This window comes from Pseudorca crassidens, chromosome X, assembly GCF_039906515.1.
Source record: "Pseudorca crassidens isolate mPseCra1 chromosome X, mPseCra1.hap1, whole genome shotgun sequence".
Taxonomy (NCBI): domain Eukaryota; kingdom Metazoa; phylum Chordata; class Mammalia; order Artiodactyla; family Delphinidae; genus Pseudorca; species Pseudorca crassidens.
In genome coordinates, this window is record NC_090317.1 from 3,964,081 (window position 1) to 3,979,766 (window position 15,686).

Here is a 15,686-nt window from a genome sequence, read left to right on the forward strand (position 1 = left end):
CACTTGTCCTTGGGGTTCCTGATCATCTGGTGGTACCCACTCAAGTATCTGAGCCTTCAGGAGAGCCTCCCCAAATCCACAGACATAGCCGGTGTTTCTGTAAAGACATGGCTTCTGGCAAATGGAAACATAGGAGTTTTGGTGTGTTCACTTATTGCCCCAGTGAATAAACATTCTCCAAATTCCTCCTCTGTGCCAGGCATGTCTCCAAGGCTACAGACAGAGCAGTGAAGGAGACTGCCTTGGCCCTGCCCTCAAAGAGCCCACAGTCTGGAAACTGGATCCATCAAAATGGACCACCCAGTGTGATAAAGAGCCAGGACAGAGACGCCTAGAGAGGGGGTGATTGACGGCCTCGTGTGGAAGCCCGTTCAGTCAAGGGAGCCTTCTCCAACAAGTTGTTACCTGAGCTGAGTCCAGAAGGACCAGTAGGGCTTAGGCAGGCAGCAGAAGACAGCAGAGGGGATTCCAGGCGGAGTGAGTCCTGAGTAAGGGAAAAAGAGAAATATGGGGAAAAGAGAGGGCTTGAGGTAAGAAGGGAGAGAACATTAGCAGCGTGGAGCAATAACCACAAATAGTTCAAAGGAATTTATTAACTCGTAAGTGTTTCTACTGCAGATGTTAACCTGAAGAGTCTTCCACCCACCACCAGCCTCAGGGCCTCTTCAGAAATGCTCTGCATAGAGGTGATGGCCAGAGCTCCTGCCCACCACCTTCTCCAGCATTGCCTGCTGGCCCACTGCTAGTTCCTCACTCCCTGCTCTGGAATGGACTCGAGACCAGGAGCATCATCATCCCCCTGGTCTAGAGAAGACCTCAGGGGTCGCAGTCCTGGTTGGCAGACAGGCAGACGGATCGACAGAGCAGGACTTGGAGTGAGCACCTCCTACCTGCCCCCCTCCATACTTTTGTCTGCCTTGGAAGACAGACACTGAGACTCATGCAGGGAAATTATTAGAAAAGAACCAAGTGAACTGTATATAAAATAGATAACCAACAATAACCTGCTGTACAGCACAGGGAACTCTACTCAATACTCTGTAATGGCCTATATGGGAAAAGAATCTAAAAAAGAGTGGAGATATGTATATGCATAACTGACACCTGAAACTAACACAACATTGCAAATCAACTATATTCCAGTAAAAATTTAAAAAGAAATTTTTTAAAAAGGAGAAGAACAAAGTGGGAGGTGACTAGGTACAAAGGAGCCCAGAGAGATGCTGCTCTCCTCTTCCTTCCTTAAACTTGGACAGGCTGAAGCTTCTGGAAGCCGAGCCAAACACGGTCTGCACCCTGCACAAGATGGGCTGTTAGTTGGACTTGGAGAAGGGCTTCTGGATGATTGAGTCAAAAACCTGCTGACAGAGAGGCTTCTGGGAGAAATCAAGGGGACATGGGGGTAATGCATATATATGTGGGGACCTACACAACTCTTCTAGCCCCCGGGGTCAAGGCCAAGGCTGCAGAGGCAGCTGGGACCAAGGCATTATGGCTTCTCAGCAGCAGCTGGCTTGGGGCTATTCATTCCATCTGACAGGTAGTCATCCTCATTATTCTGCTTCATCTTGGTTTCCAAAACCATGATGCGCTGCCTGAGCTTCTGCTGGGCCCCTGGGTACTCAGCCAGCAGGCAGGGAAAGCGAGTGTACAAGGTCTCCATGTTGGTTTCCAGCTGTTCTAGCTTCTTCTGCACATCCACCTCGATGCTGGCTGCCACCTCATTCTCATCCAGCAATCCCTCCTTCATCAAGATCTCCCGGCCTCTCTCCTCCAAGACCCTCTTGGCATCAGGGTACTCCGTCACAGCTTCCATAAGATCATCCTTGGACAAGCAGAAGAGATCTGAGTAGCCAAGGCTTCGGATATTGGCTGTGCGTCGATTGCCCGTTTTGCTGCCTTTAATGTTAAGAATACTGATCTCTCCAAAGCAACTCCCAGCCAAGAGCAGGGCATACTGAGTGACACCATCATCAGCCACCACTGCCAATTTTCCTTCCTTGATTATGTACATCTCCTTCCCAATACCCCCTTGTAATCCCCAGGACTGAAGACCTGAGGATGGAGCTTTAATACCAGCTCCACCAGCAGGCCAGCCTCACAATCCTGAAAGATGCACACTTTCTTGAGTGTGAACAGGTGGACGTTGATGGCTATCTCAGCCCTCAGCTTGTATGGCAGCTTCTTGAGAACTTCCCGCTCATCCACACTCTTCTTATTGGTCCAGAGGTAGTCAAACCACCTAATGACCTTGGCTTCCATCTCCTTGCTGACCTTTTGGAACTGCATATAGTGTTTGACGGCATCGATCTTGGCCTGGAACTCAGCCCGGGTGGCGTTCATGTTGGAGATCATGGAGCCCACGTTACCCACGATGGTGGCAAAGATGAGGACACCAATCGGGAAATCAAAGATGACAAATAGGTACTCCTCATCTTTTACGGGGGGTGGTGTCACCCCAATGGTGGTGAGGGTCAGTGTAGACCAGTAAAGGCAATAGATGCATTCCCTAGACAGGTAGCCATACTCAGGGTCAATGATGTTGGAGTAAACCCAGGTGTCGACCCCAAAACCAATGGACTTGGAGATGGCGTAGTAGATGCAGGCATTCCAGCAGATGATGACCAAGATGTAGAGGACCAGGTTGCTGATGTGGAAGATGTTGTGGTGGCTGGTGCGTGTCTCAGTGCGGTCAAAGAACTCAAACATCCGGGCAAAGTGTAGCAGGCGGTTGAAGCGCAGCTCAGGTCTATGGATGCCCACAGCAAAATAGATCAGGTCTGTAGGGATGATGGAAGCCACATCCAGCTTGAACTGCAGGGTGTGGATGTAGTTGTCCCGCAACATCTTGGTATCTTTGACCAGCAGCCCCTGCTCCAGGAAACCTGATGGAGACACAGCCAACATATCACCTCTGCCTTCAGGCCTGTCCCTCCTGGTAGACTAGTATTCAGGAAGGAACAAAGTGATCACTCAACTCTCTTTCCCAAGGAGGGGTATAGGAAACTCAGAGCATGGCTGGCCGTAAGTACCCTAAGACATCACCCCCAAATCACCACCAACCTGTGTCCCAGACAAACATTTGAGGCTAACACCATGCCAAGAGGGCTTCCTGAGAATGTGGATCCAAGCCTTTGGTCTCATGGGCCATGGTCCTGCCTGCACATCCCAGTTATCCACTTACCTGTGCGCAATCGGATGAAGAGGTCTGCGATGTAGACCACATCTGAGAAGTAGTCCAGCACCAGCCATACTATGCAGTAATCTTTCTGTAGGTCACAGGCTCTTCAGGAAGACAGGGCTGGGCTTCACCATAAAGCTAGCCAAGGCCCCCTGAAGTCCCCAAACTGTTTGCACACTGTGAGCAGGGCTTGGGATGGCCACCAGAGGCACTGATGAATCAAAGTCAGTCTGCTGCCAAGAAGACATTCACAAGTAAGTACTACTCCAACCCTTATTATTATGTAGACATCACTACTGACGATTACTTGTCTGTCTTGCCCGCTGGACTATGAGCTCCAAGAAGACAGAGACCACCACCTCTTCGTCATTACTGCATGCCCCATATCTTAGCCCAGAGCACATCTTAGCCCAGGATTCAAGTGCTCAACAAGAGTGAGTTGACTGAAAAACGAGTTGTTGGAAGAATGCACACAATACACAGCTGAATAGCTTCCATGCTCGGCTCTTCGACACACACCTATTGAGAACCCAACGCAGAGTACTGGCCAACCCAGATGAGAGAGAGAGCAGTAGCTGGGCTTAGACTCGAAGCAGTGGGAATGAAGAGAGGTTGGAGATGGCAGGAGAGTTTTAGGAGGAATTGACGAGACTTGGTGACTGGATGGGTAGGGGCCTCGGGAGAGGGCAGAAGAAGGGACAGAACCCTGGATGATGACTCAGTGAGCATACAAGTCAAGGGAGGAGCACTGAGCTCTGATTACTTGGTTACACTTAGAATAAAACCCAGCCCCCTCCCCTGGCACACAAAGCCTGTCTGATGCTTCACCTGCAGTCCTCCAGCCACACTAGGCCATCCTGAAACAGGGGCTTGGCACCTTGTTGTTCCCTCCTCCCAGAATGTTCCCTCCACCAACCTGAAGCATCTAAATAGCCGACTTCCTCTCGTCACTCAGGTCTCAGCCAAGGTACCACCTCCTCAGAGAAGTCCACCCTGAATGTCCTTTCTCTAGTAGCTCCCTGCCTCTGGTCCTTGGACTCATCTCGGGCATTGGTTTGTTCATGTTCACTGTCAGTGTCCCCCACTAGCCTGAGAGCTCCAGGAGTGCAGAGACCACGTGTGTCTTTTTCACCACATTGTCCCCAGCCCTGAGCACTAGGCCTAGCACCCAGTAGGTGCTCAGTCAAATCCTTGCTGAATGAATGACTGAGGTAGGGGATGGGGGGGCAACACTGTCAGGAAAAGCTACATGTGGAGAATGACTTCAGAACTGAGACTGCAAGAAGAATCTCCATAGGTTGAAAATGGGGAAAGGGAATTTTCTCTTGAGGAAACAGCATGTCCTGATCCAAGAATAGTGAGTGCTGGGGCTGGGGTATGTCCAGAAGGTGGAGCTAGAGAGAAAGGCCAGGTCCAGAGGGCCTTGAAGGCCACGCTGAGCGCTTGAACTTCATCCTGTGGGCAATGAGGGACCATTGAGAGGTTTGTGAGGAAGGCCTGACATCATCAAATCCCAGTTTCTATCAATCATGCTAGTTGCAAGTGTGGAAGATGCATTAGAGAGGGCAAGAGTGCCTGTAAGGAATGGCTGCAGGGCTTTTGTACTTGTCCCAGGGAGAGAGGGGGCCGGCCTCACCTAGGACAGTATCGGTTTGGATGAGGAAGTAGGAAGAGATTACAGACACCAGGAAAAGGATAGACATGAAGCTTTTGGCAGCATATTAAATCGGGTTGGGGTTCAAGGAGCTGGGGGTTAATAGGGAAGAGGGAGGGGCCACTGGTAAGCAGGGAATCCAGAAAGAGGGCTGGGTTGGTGTGAGCTCTGTGTCCACAACTGGGACTGGGTTGCTTTGGCCACACCCTCCCAGACCGCCCCCTGCTCACCTGGCCACCAGAAGGCACCAGCTGTAGAGGACAGGCATGGTGATGACAAATAGCTAGTGGTAGTACCAGTCCCCAGCTGGGTCCAAGACAAATAGTTCACATTTCTTCCTGAGGAGACAGAGGCCAGGCTTGGGAACTGGCTCCCCAGTGTGGCCCCAGCCCAGCTTCCAGTAGCCAAGGGACCCTGAAAAAGCAACACCTAAGGGTATATATGGTGTGAGGGACGGGTTGTCTTAGGGCCTCATTTTTCAGGAAGCCACAACCTGGCACTGTGCATCTGAGTAGAGCTTGGAGGGCGAAGAGACCCCACATGGGCCCACTGGCTCTTCTGTCCTCTGGAAGTCTCTTGCCCAGAGGGCGCATGAGGGGTAGTGCTTTCACTGAGGCAGGCTTCAGGCCCTGGGAAGGGACGTCCACAGCATGGTAATGAGGGCTCAGGGCCGGTTCCCACATCCCTCCGGGGAAGAGAGAGGAACTCCAAGCAAGGAAGCGTCACGTGCTTCCTGTCCCCGCCCCCACCTCCACTCCCTGTTTAGTCCCTGGCCTCCAGCTCCCAAATCACTTTCCCAGATGCTGTGTCCTGCCTTGGCAAGAGCTCTTTTCCCCTACTGGCCAGACATCCACAGTCGCCTACTCATTCCTCAAAGAACAGACCCTCCAGCTCCGCCTTCTCTGGCCTCTCCGCTTGTTCTGTCTCGCTCAGTCGTTTCTGGGCCTTCTCCCACCAGGCAGCCCCCCAGCATGGCCTCTTCAGAGACCCACCCCTGTGCTCACATGGGCACCGGTACTGGCATCCCCTCCACAGCATTCCCTATATGCACCCTCCTCTGTAGTTACTGACCGCTAGAACCCAGGCTGGGGCTGGCGCACCATTGGCTGAGCCCTCTCCCTGCCCACATTCAGGTAAGCAGCAAGAGGACAGCCGGCAAGAGGCAGCTAAGGTGAGAAAAGCCAGTAGGGGCTCCTGTGGCAGGTGGGCCACTGGCTGGTAGAGAGGGCATAGGCCCTGGTCAGCCCCTGGCTGTGCTATGAGAAACCCCAGCACACCCTCCAACCGCATGCTTGGGAGCCCTTCCAGTCCCACAGGCCAGACAGCTATACTTGCTGCCCTTGCCCTCGCTGTCCTTGTCGCCTTTGCCATCTCCTTGCTGTGTCGTCACGGTCTGGAGCTCAGGGCCACAGAAACGCTCAAGGAACGAGTCAGGTCTGGGCTCCTCCTCGTGGAAATTCTTGTTGGCCCACTCTCTGATGACCCCCACGAGGCAGGCAATCCTAGAGAGGAGAGAAGAGAACCGCACTGTGGAGGGAGGACCTGCGCCGAGGACAGGGGGATGGTGCTCGGGTGTGACTCCCAACACAGCAGCCTGAGGGGTAAGGGGCTAATCTGGGAAGACTTCCTGTAGGAGGTGCCGTCTCTGTCGATTGTGAAGAACAAACAGGGGGTCTCTGGGGCAAGATGGAGATGATGCTAAGGGAGGACAGGTCAGGAGGAAGGTTGGCTCAAGCTTCCTGAGTTCCCCATGGGGCCTACAACTCTGGGCTGGAGACCTGGGAGCCCTCTACCTATACCCTTCTGCTGGGAAGCATCTCTCCTCCCAACAGTGCCACAGGCAAGTCTGAAGAGAAACCTGCACTGCCACTCCGAGCCTGCTCACAGGAACCTCCTCCCGAGAAAAAGTTGAGCTAGGACAGCGTTGACAGTACTTCCCAGAGGTCTTGATAGAGAGGCCCTGTGGGACGGAGAGGACCCCATGATCTGACAGGCCCCATGGGACGGAGGGGTTGCAGCAGGGCAGTGGTGAAACCCACCTGCAGAAGCCACCCCTCCTCTGCAGCCTCTGTAGTTGTGAGGAGGTGTCATCGTCGGCCGCAGACTGTGGCCTGCAGAGGAAGGAGCAGGGGTGACCAAGGGCTTGTTTGTTTCTTTGTTTTTTGTCTCCTATTAGCACTCTCCCCTCCCGTCGTCCTTTTAGAGGCTGTCCTTGAGCCAAAGATTATTTACTCTGTGACAATGAGGCACAGTTGGGAGAAAGTCGCAGCCTCAGGGCCACCTCTGCAATGATCCAGCCTCAGCAGACTCACCTGTTGCTGGTCCTGTGGTCATCTTCGCCATTGACCTTGATGGCAGGAGGTGCATGATGGCTGTGGTTATTGGCTAGGGAGCTCTTCACTCCATTGGCTTTTTCTGTCATCTTCCATGCACAACCAGGACCCTCACCTGCCAGGGAGAGGCCCAAGAGGGAGGTCACAGAACACCCTGGCACCCATATAAGGCGGGAGGGCCTCAGGTGAGCACTGAGAACAGAGCCAGGGCCCACTTGGCAAACCCCAGCTCCCCTTGGTATTGCTGTGGCAGTGCAGGGCAAGGGTATCTGCATCGCCAGCATGGCAGGTTCCAGGCACCCAGGAGATGCTGCTCTTCCCACCCCCATAGGCAATTTCAAAGGCAAACAGTGCTAAACTGCGTGATGTGTTTTTTCTTTTACCTCAGTGAACTTCTTGACATATGAACTAACAGAGGGAAACCAAACCAAACGAGAAACTGTTTAAGCCATCTCCTGTTGTCCGGCACAGGCTGAAGCTGCTGAGCGCCTCCAAACTAGCCACTGACCCCAAATTCTTGCCCCCACCCCCAGCTCTCTGCTTCTCCTCAGGTGGGAGTCCTATCTCTCACTGACTTTTTCACCAGGGGCAGTGACTCTGCAGGTCCTTCTTTTCTGCTCTGATCACATTCTCTCCGGCACCTCCAAGCTGAGGAACAAACGGTAGCCCGGTGGATGGGGCAAGGAGTGCGGAAGAGAGAAGGGAGAGCTCCCATGGGCTCTGTAGGCAGTGGTCCAAACCAGGACTCTCTCCTTTGGGCTATGGGGAGCCTTGTAAGGGCTGAACAGGAGCATGACAAGGATGGCATTATATTCTAGAAAGATCCTTCTGACTGCTAGGTGGAGACTGGATTAGAGGGGAGCAAGAGGGGAGAAGTCTGGAGGAGATGGTGCCAGTGAAGGCCGAGACAAGGGGGAAGGGATTGGGCGTGTGGAGTGAGGGAGAACAAGTGGGTGAGGCCACGCAGGAAGGATCCTGGAGAACCCCAACATTTACGAATTGAGCAGAGGAGGAGTTATCCACAAAATGGACTGAGAAGAAGCATCCTGAGAGGGAAAAATCCAGAAGAGAGACAGGAGATGGTGTTCCACCGTGTGTTTTGCATGGGGTCAGGGAGGACGGGATGGCTCTTCCCTGCTGAGGCATGCCCCACCAGATTTGGTCAGAAATGATGAGCACACCCCGCGGATTACCTACTGCTGGAGCTCATCATCCCAACCCCCTCCCCAAGCTTGTTCCAGCTTCTGAAGTCATCACCATGGCGATGGCAGGCAAGTCGCGCTCTGCAGTGAGTGGTAATAACAAGCAGCTTCAGAGCCACTCACCTGTTGCTCTCTGTGGGACTGTGGCACCAGGATGCTAGCGAGGGAACCCAAGGGAGAGGAACCTGGATCGCTGAGTCCCTGCTTGGACCCTAGAGGTGGCTGACCATGGAGACAGAAAGTTCCAGGCAATGCAAACAAAGCTGGGGCCTCTTGCACTGATCAGGTTTCGGTGCTGGCCTCCTGGAAGCCTGAAGAGGAAGAGGGGCTGGAACTCAGGCCCAGAGTGGAACACATTAGAGCACTGTCCAGGGGATGAACGGCAGGGGCGGAAGAGGGGCAGTGAAGGTCAAGTTCACTGCAGGGATGGAGGGGACACTGGTGTGGGAGGGTGGACCCGGACTACAGAGTGAGCTATGCTGACAGCAATAGGGCAGAGGAGTCTAAGGCCACCCAGGGAGGCTGCAAACACCAGGCCGAGGACTTGGGACAGCCTCTTGCTGATAGAGAGCCAGCGTTGGCCCTGCCTGCCACCACTTGGACCCCTCCCCTCCTTACTGATCATCCCCAATAGCAGTGGCACTGAGCCCACAAGAGGGACAGCTCTGGGGGCACATGACAACATTTATGCCCTCAATAAGCTTCTGGCACCGAGACAGATTCCTCTCCCATGATCCCTGCTCCTTCTCTGCCAGGAAGAGGCTCTTCCCTCTGTCTGGCTGCCCTGCATGCTCTGCCACCCACGTGCCCCTTCACGAGAAATGGCCCCTCAGACCTCTCACCAGGGAACAAGGGCAGGCAGCTATCCCCAGCCCGCAGGCAGCTAGGCCACTGCTTCCCATCTGCGCGGTTGCTCTGGAAACTTCATCCAGTCCCAGACCTCGCTTGCCATTATGCCCCCACCCAGGCGTCTCTTCCACGCTGCCCACCCATATCTCCAGCTGCCTGCTGGACACCTTCTTTGAGGTGCCTCAAACCCAGCCTAAAACTGACCTTGACATTTTTCACCTACAAATCAGCTTCTCCTCAAATTTCCCAACTCAGAAAGGGGCCTGTCCTCTACGCAGTCACCCAAGCCCAAACCTTCAGTCATCTGCTCCAAGCAGTCTCTGTTCTCAGTCCCCCCTACAAAGTGTCAAAAATCTTTCCATTCACTGCCCTCTGTCCCCAAGGCCCCGGCCTGGTCTCGAGCTTTCAGAGTCGCTCTCCAGGCCTGCTGCAGCAGACTCTGACCAGCCCAGCACTCACTGGGGTCTGGACTGGAGGGGAGACATGGACACCACCTGGGTTGCTGGCAGTTAAAGCTCTGAGAGGGGATGAGCGTCACCCCTCACCCCACCACAGCATGAGAGCAAGGCTGAGGGGAGAGTCCTGAGGAGACTGCGGAGGACAGGCCCCCAGAGACGGAGTCTCAGGGAGGCAGGAGCCTGCAGGGTCACATCAGGAGAGCAGGGCTGCCGGCAGAGGCTTACCCTTCCTCCCACTGAGATGAGAGCTGGAGTGGCCCTGCTCGAACGCTAGGGGCCTCGCTGGTGACCTCATCAGGAGCAGCCTCAAGGAGTGCTGGTAGAGAGGACTGTTTGTAGGGTTTCAGACTCCTTTTACACAAAGGAGATAGTAAAGCAAGTGGAAGGGATTTTGAGGAGGGATGGTGAAAATATCTGTGCTTGTGACCAACCCCGGTTAGGGCTGCAGCTCATGAAAGATGGATAGAACGGGTGGGTCCAGGTACCAGAGTAGATGAGAGGTGACTTATGAAGAATGCAGAGGGGAGGGGTTCCTGATGAACAGGCCAGGAGGGGAAGGAGGTGATAGGCAGACATGTTAGATGGGGGTAGGGGAACAGTGAGAGACAGGGCAAGAAGTTCACTCATGCCAATCCCCAGCATTCTCAGCAAAATGGGAGGGGGTTTCATCTTCAGAGGCATCAGGCAGAGGTAGATGCGGACCTTGCAGGAGGCCAGAAAGTTTGCAATAGCCGCTGCAGGAAGGCACTGGAGAAACGAAGCAAGTGTGAGGGCAGGGCTAGGCTGCATGAGGAAGACAGCAGATGTGTAGTTGGCCAAGAGAAGAGAGATGATAGGAGGGAAGCTTACAAACCAAAGGTCAGGCACCTTAATTCTGTAAAAAGCCCAACATCAATCGTAGTGCACTTCTGGGCCTCCCTTCTCGTCGTCCACTAGTTGATCAGCCAGCCCAAGAGTTTTCTAGAAACACCAGCCTGGTCCAGGGAGTCTCTTGGACCCTGGTTAGAAGCATTCTGATGACGATTCTTTCAGAGATGTTAAGGCCAGGAAGAGAAGGAGCAAGCTGGAACTACAACCAAGGCTCGAAGCCAGAGCTACTACCTTCCGGTCTGTGGCTCGTTCAAATCTCACCGCTGCCCAGTGCTTTTAGTCATTCGTCTATTCCATGCGTACGGTCAAGGCACCTGGTGTGCACCAGGTCTCTGCAAGGTGCTGAGCTGAGAAAGGTGAGTCTGGCAGAGTCTCTGACCTCAGTGTTGCTCCCAAAATAAAAGAGAAAACCAGGAACACAGGTCATCCTCAGAGTCAATTCTCTGTCCACATCTATTGTGTTTCTCAGCAGAATTTTTTTTTTTTTTTTCTTTTGCTGTACGCGGGCCTCTCACTGCTGTGGCCGCTCCCATCGCAGAGCACAGGCTCCAGACGCGCAGGCTCAGCCGCCAGGGCCCACGGGCCCAGCCGCTCCGCGGCACGCGGGATCTTCCCGGACCGGGGCACGAACCCGTGTCCCCTGCATCGGAAGGCGGACCCTCAACCACTGCACCACCAGGGAAGTTCTCTCAGCAGCATTTGATACAAGTTAGGCGCTCTCTCCTTCTTGAAATAATGGGTTCCATGTTCTTGGTTCTGCTCCTGCCTCAGTGGCCACTTCTTATTAGTGTTCTCTGAAGAAACCTCCTCCTCTTTCCTAATTCTAAACTTTGCAGTGTCCTCAGCTCAGTGACTGAGTAGATTCCTTATCTTTTCTCTCTTTGTCACTTCTTCATCCAGTCTTCTGGCTTTAAACACACCTGTATACTGATACTGTATAATGTATACTGTATACTTGCAAATTATAACAACTTCCCAGCCTCTCTCCTGAACTCCAGTTTGTCTCCCTGACGTTACCACTTGGATGTTGAATCTCAGGCTGAATATGTCAAAAACCGAGTACTTGATCTTCCCCTCAAAACCTTATCCTCCAGTACTCGTCAACAGCTCAACAAAGGCAATCCTGTTCTCCCAGTTAGTCAAGTCAGAAGCCAACAAGGACCTACTATATAGCACAGGGAACTCTACTCAATATTCTGCGATAACCTGCATGGGAAAAGAATCTGAAAAAGAGTGGATATATGTATATGTATACCTGAATCACTTTGCTGTACACCCGAAACTAACACAACATTGTACATCAACGATAATCCAATAAAATTAAAAAAAAACTTAGAGTCATCCTTAACTCCTCCCTTTCATACTGCCACACATTGCAAATCATGTGCTAGTAGCAATTCTGGCCATTGCAGTAGAGAAAGTTCTGGGCAGCAGGCAGAGAACCGTGCCAAGGGGAGGGTTGTGCACGTCATGGGTGGCAGGGAGGTGGGCAGGCAGGCAGACACAGACAAGGAGAGCCAAGCGGAAGCTAGAATGGGGAGTGGGGACGTAGGGGGCAACTTCTCGTTCATTGAGCAGCTGCCACTGCTGCTAACACTTGACCTAAGTTCACTCATTTAATTCTCACAAAAATCTGGCAAGCCTGATGCTATTACTAGCCCCATTCTACACAGTCACACCTAAGCAATCTGGCTCCACACTCGACCACAGGGCCAGCCTGGAAGGTGAACAGAGCCAGGGACTTGGGCATGAGTACCAAGAGGAGAAGTAGGTCAGCACTGCACCAGGCACAGCAGGCTCTCAGGGCTGACTTTGAGTGTGGAGCCGAAGCTGCAGTGACCCCTTGTGCCCCAGGCCTGGAGGGACAGTTGGAAGGGGCTCTGCAGGTGGAGTGAGGGCCTGGCACTCACTGGGCAGGCATGGCTCCTTGAGGCCAGTCCGCCTGTGGCCATCATCAGCCACCTTGAGGTCAGGCTCGAGGCTAGCATCTCCATGAAAAAGATGCTTGACCACTGTCTTTTGAATGAATGAAATCTCCAGTGGGACGTACGGGAAACGGGACTCAGCCCAAGAGGTCTGGCAGACCAGCGTGCTTCGTCACTCCTTTGACAAGGGGCTGGAGCCTCTAATGTGGACACCATTAAATCAGAAACTTTCCAAGGTTGGGCTGCTTTTGCCACCAGAGACTGTATTTGTTTACAGATAAAGATGGGACTGGGGCAGTGTATCTGACATCAGCCACAGTCGGCCCACACCCCAGGGGAGGCTCCTCCTAGGACAGATGACACCCTAGAGACAGCAGCCCATCCCCCCAGCCCCTGCTGTCCTCACTGAGAAGCCACTCCTGGACTCAACATGTCCCAAACTGACATGACCCTGTGACCCCAGCCCCAGCTCCTATCTCCCCAGTGCCTTACCTTGAGAAAGGCGCATCTCTCCCCACCTGCGCTCAATCCAGAAACCAAGGTAGGAGTAATCCTTGACACCCCCTCCCCATTCTCAAATCCTGTTGGTTGTACTGCTGAAATCTCTCTCTGGTACTTTCTTCTCTGTCTATGCTGACTGCTGCTGCCCTAGGCCTGGCCCCAGCCCGTCCTCTCCTCTTCCACACCACCAGGGTGAGTTCAGTCAGTCCACACCTGGATCTATCTGTCACTCCTGCTTCTAAAACCTGTGGACAGATGCCCTCACCCTAGAAATAAACTTCATCATGACAGGGACTTGTATGTTTCGCTTTCTTATTAATCCCCAGAGCCTAGCCCCACGGCAAGCACATATATATTTTAGATGTGTGAATGAATGAATGAATTCCCTAAACTTGCTCTGCACATTCCAAAATCCACACCTTGTTTCGTGTTCACTTTTTCATTCTTCATTTGTATCATAGACTTATCGTGTCTTCACAATGATTTATTTGCTTATTTTCTGTCCCCCACAAGATGATTACATCTATGTGAGCAGGGACCGGGAGCGCCTAGTTCCCTGCTGTGTCCCTGGACTAAAGATAGTGTCAGGTACTCGTTGAATGGATTGAAAGTTCATCTGTATAATAAATTTCAAACTCTGTATTTGGGCATTCAAACCCCTTCCGGATCTGAGCAGACCTATATTTTCAGCTTCATCTCCAGTGAGAGCATCTCATGTTGGAGCCTGGTGGGGGGTGGACACGGCTAGTCCTGGCAGTTCTGAGGCCACCATGGCACCCAAGCGCCCACCAGGTACACACCTTGTCAGTCACAGTTGGGACTCAACTCCAAGCACATGTGCCCAGTCCAAGCACCCAGTGACCCTCCCTCTGGAGAAGGCAGCCCGCACCCTGGAAGCCTCCCTTTGACAAGTGGTACTGAGGGCCACAGTCTGACATGGATGGAACTGCTACTTGCTGGTCTGGGCTCAAGCTGAGATGTGTGGCAAGCTCAGCTGGACAGCCAAAATGAGAAGCCTATCCCTGCCCCAGGCCTGCTGGCTGGCTCCGGAATCTTCCCTCAGCCAGAAGCTCTAATGGCTTCACTGCAGATGCATTTGTCAAAATGGCAAAAAGTAAATAAAATAAAATTCAAAAAATAAAAAAATAAAATATGGCAAAGGTGCTGGCCCCCAAAGCCTGAGAGGCGTGCAACAGGCGCTCTCCTTTGAGGCTGTCCTGAGGAGGTCAGGCTGCAGCTCGAAGGGCTGAAAGCAGAGGCTACAATCCCAGCAGGGTTTGTGGCAGAAGCACCATATATAACCCCACTCCTACATCCGTTACTCCTCATATGCAGGGATCCAAGGAGCTCCAAGTGGCACGGTCCTCGTGCTCTGAGGCTCGGATGCCCAGAAATGTCCTGGACCAGGCAGGCAGTGGGGGCGGATGCAAGTGGTGAGGCCCACAGACTCCTCCCTCTCTCCCACCCACCCCTCCTGGCCAGGCAGGCTCTTGGCCCCTCCGTTGTCCCCTAGGAGGGTGGCAGGGAGGGTGGCTGGAAAAGTCTTGGAGCAAAGGCTCAGCTGCCTTGAGGCAAGCCTAGCATCACACTCAGTGCCTCCGTGCTCCTAAAGTCCCCAAGATTGCATTCGTGTACTTTGACAAGGGACAAAGTCTCCCCACACAGCCACTTTCGCTCAGCTCCCTGGCAAACCAGGCACACGAAGGCCCATGTCAAGCCCAGCTCTAGGACCTACACACGTTCACGGGCTCTAACCCTGACCCTGTGGAGGCCACCGGCCCTTCCTCACCAGTCAGATGGCTTCAGAGGCAAGATGTCTTGGCCACAGTCAGCATCTGTTGGTCCGTCCGAGAAGCTTCCAATCAGAGACGAGCCCTTGGGGACTCATCAGCACCTGCGGCCAGCAGAGACCTCCCAATGCTCCTGTCCCTAGGCCAGTGGGGTCCCCGAACCCCCAAGCAGCTCACAGCCTCTCAGCTCTCAGTCAAAGACCTGCCCACCCTGCCCGAGGCCAGCCGTGGCCCAGAGGAGGTCATGCCCACAGCTGAGGCAGAGTGGAGAGGCAAGTCCCAGAGCAGCTCTTGCCCACTGGAGAAGTTGTACTGCCCGCTGGCTGGACGCCTGACCTTCTCACTGTGAACCCTGCACAGCCCAGGCTGCCAGCAGGTGAGGGTTGGATGCCAGGCTGCCTGGTGTGGAAGCTGCTTGTCTGCCCAGACCCAAGAGGCAGCCCCTCCAAAGCTCCCCGAGGAGGCCTCCCTTACACAGAGCACATATTGCTCAGGGTTTTGTGTCTGGGGACCCAGAGTCACCTGCTCACCGCCCCCATTCACCTGCCTCCGGCCTCGTTCACAGTCCCAGCCTACCTCCCTGGCCAGAGGGCAAACTACGGGGGAAACCTGGGAGAGACAAGAGGTACCTGAGGTGGGGCAGTGTTGGGGGGAATCCATTCCTTCCCCTCCAGGGTTCCCTGGACTTGGCCTCCAAGAGGGGCCAGGGTTGGGGAAGGGAAAGGGGGCAAGACCCAGACCTCCCTTCAGGAGGCAATTAGGCCAGGATTGCTTGCTGGGACCCTGGGCAGAGGCCATCCCGCCAGCCGTGGAGCCCTGTGGAGGGGCCAGCAAGGAACAGCTCGGGCTCCGCCCTCTGGAGGCGTCTGGGCATGGAGCGGGCAGGCAGGGCTAGGAGCAGCGAGCAGTCACAGCACAGGGGT

General features: G+C 53.8%; 1 protein-coding gene across 1 annotated transcript; it reads right to left on the bottom strand.

Moving 5' to 3' along the window:
* Window positions 1-1,489: 1,489 nt before the first annotated feature.
* On the bottom strand, window positions 1,490-7,257 carry CNGA2 (cyclic nucleotide gated channel subunit alpha 2). Its single transcript, XM_067722342.1, is given in 7 exon segments — window positions 1,490-2,034; window positions 2,037-2,885; window positions 3,185-3,285; window positions 5,066-5,173; window positions 6,167-6,337; window positions 6,875-6,946; window positions 7,148-7,257. Coding segments are annotated over 7 exon segments (1,956 nt in total).
* Window positions 7,258-15,686: the final 8,429 nt, after the last annotated feature.